The sequence below is a fragment of the Meriones unguiculatus genome, chromosome 3, assembly GCF_030254825.1.
Source record: "Meriones unguiculatus strain TT.TT164.6M chromosome 3, Bangor_MerUng_6.1, whole genome shotgun sequence".
Classification (NCBI taxonomy): Eukaryota; Metazoa; Chordata; class Mammalia; order Rodentia; family Muridae; genus Meriones; species Meriones unguiculatus.
The window spans coordinates 30,665,774-30,667,226 of NC_083351.1; the positions used below are offsets into that span (position 1 = coordinate 30,665,774).

At 46.5% G+C, this 1,453-nt stretch overlaps 1 protein-coding gene across 1 annotated transcript; it reads right to left on the reverse strand.

The window, feature by feature from the left end:
• Positions 1-310: 310 nt before the first annotated feature.
• Positions 311-1,252, reverse strand: LOC110552934 (olfactory receptor 2A12-like). Its single transcript, XM_021644591.2, has one exon. The coding sequence runs from the start codon at positions 1,250-1,252 to the stop codon at positions 311-313; it is 942 nt and encodes a 313-aa protein (XP_021500266.1).
• Between the last annotated feature and the right edge of the window lie 201 nt (positions 1,253-1,453).

Sequence of the window (1,453 nt, forward strand, 5' to 3'; positions counted from 1 at the left end):
AACAGCATCAGTATCAGAGGCTAGAGTTGAGGACCATATATAATGTTGCCTTGTGTGGTGGTGAAGTAGTTCTATTTCCTGATGGTGTTATATGAATCTGGGCTTATGATCAGTTTCCATAGGACCATATGCCAAAATGAGTGAGTGTAATAAATGCTAGCATCCCAATACAGTCTGCAGTAAGTTAGTGGTGTTGAACCAAAGCCAACTCACTGGGTGCAATATGGTTTCATTCCAGAAGTCAGTCTTACTATAGGAAGCTGCATGAAGAGTGTTCCAGAAGGCTATTAGTCTCATAACTCCCAAGCCTTCACCCTGGCCCTTTGCCTATTACCTTGAGGAAAGCTCTTTTCACATCTTTATTACGAAGGCTGTAGATGATGGGGTTGAGAAAGGCAGAGATGACATTGTAGAAGAGAGCCAGCTTCTTGTCCTCTTCTGGGGAGGACTCAGAGCCAGGTCTCATATACATAACCATACATGGGATCGAGAACATGGTGACCACAGTGATGTGGGAGGCACAGGTGGAAAAGGCCTTGATCCGTCCCTGAGTTGAGCGGATCCTCAAGATAGCAGCAAAGATATTGATGTAGACAACAATGATGAGGGAGAGTGGGACCAAGAGAAGGATGAAGCCTAGGATGAAGTCCACCCGGTCATTGAGAGAAGTGTCTGCACAGGCCAACTTCAGGACAGCAGGGACCTCACAAAAGAAGTGGTTGATCTCATTGGGGCCACAATAGGGAAGAATCATGGCAGAAACAGTATATACCAGGGCACAGGTGATACCCCAAAACCCACAGAAGGCCACCAATGACCCACGCAGCCAAGGGCTCATGATGACTTTGTATCTGAGAGGATGGCAGATGGCCACATACCTATCATAAGCCATGATGGCAAAAAGCCAAGACTCAGTGATTCCCAGCATCAGGAAGATGTACATCTGAGCCACACATCCAGTGTAGGAGATGGTCTTCTTCTCACAGACCAGATGTATCAGCATCTGGGGCACAGTGGTGGTGACATAGCCCATATCCAGAACAGATAAGACACTGAGGAAAAAGTACATGGGTGTGTGGAGGCGGGAATCCATGTGTATCAAGGTGATAATGAGCCCATTGCCTAGGAGGGTGATGAGGTACAGGAGAAGAAAGACACCGAACAGAACGCCATTGATCTTTCTATCACTGGAGAATCCTAGAAGAACAAACTCGGTAAGAGAGCTGTGGTTCCTCCAGAGGAAGTCCTGCATCCTCCTCCTGCCACAAAGAGAGAGCAGGGCTGTCACTCATGAAAGAGCAGCCTCAGACGCTAACCCTGCTGCCATTTATACAGCAGGTACACCAAATCTGAAGAGTAAAGTCAAGTATATATTAGGGGTCCCACAGAGCCTGAGACCAAAGTTTTAAAGAGACTTTTCATTTAATATGAAACAGCATGTCTTTCTTCTATC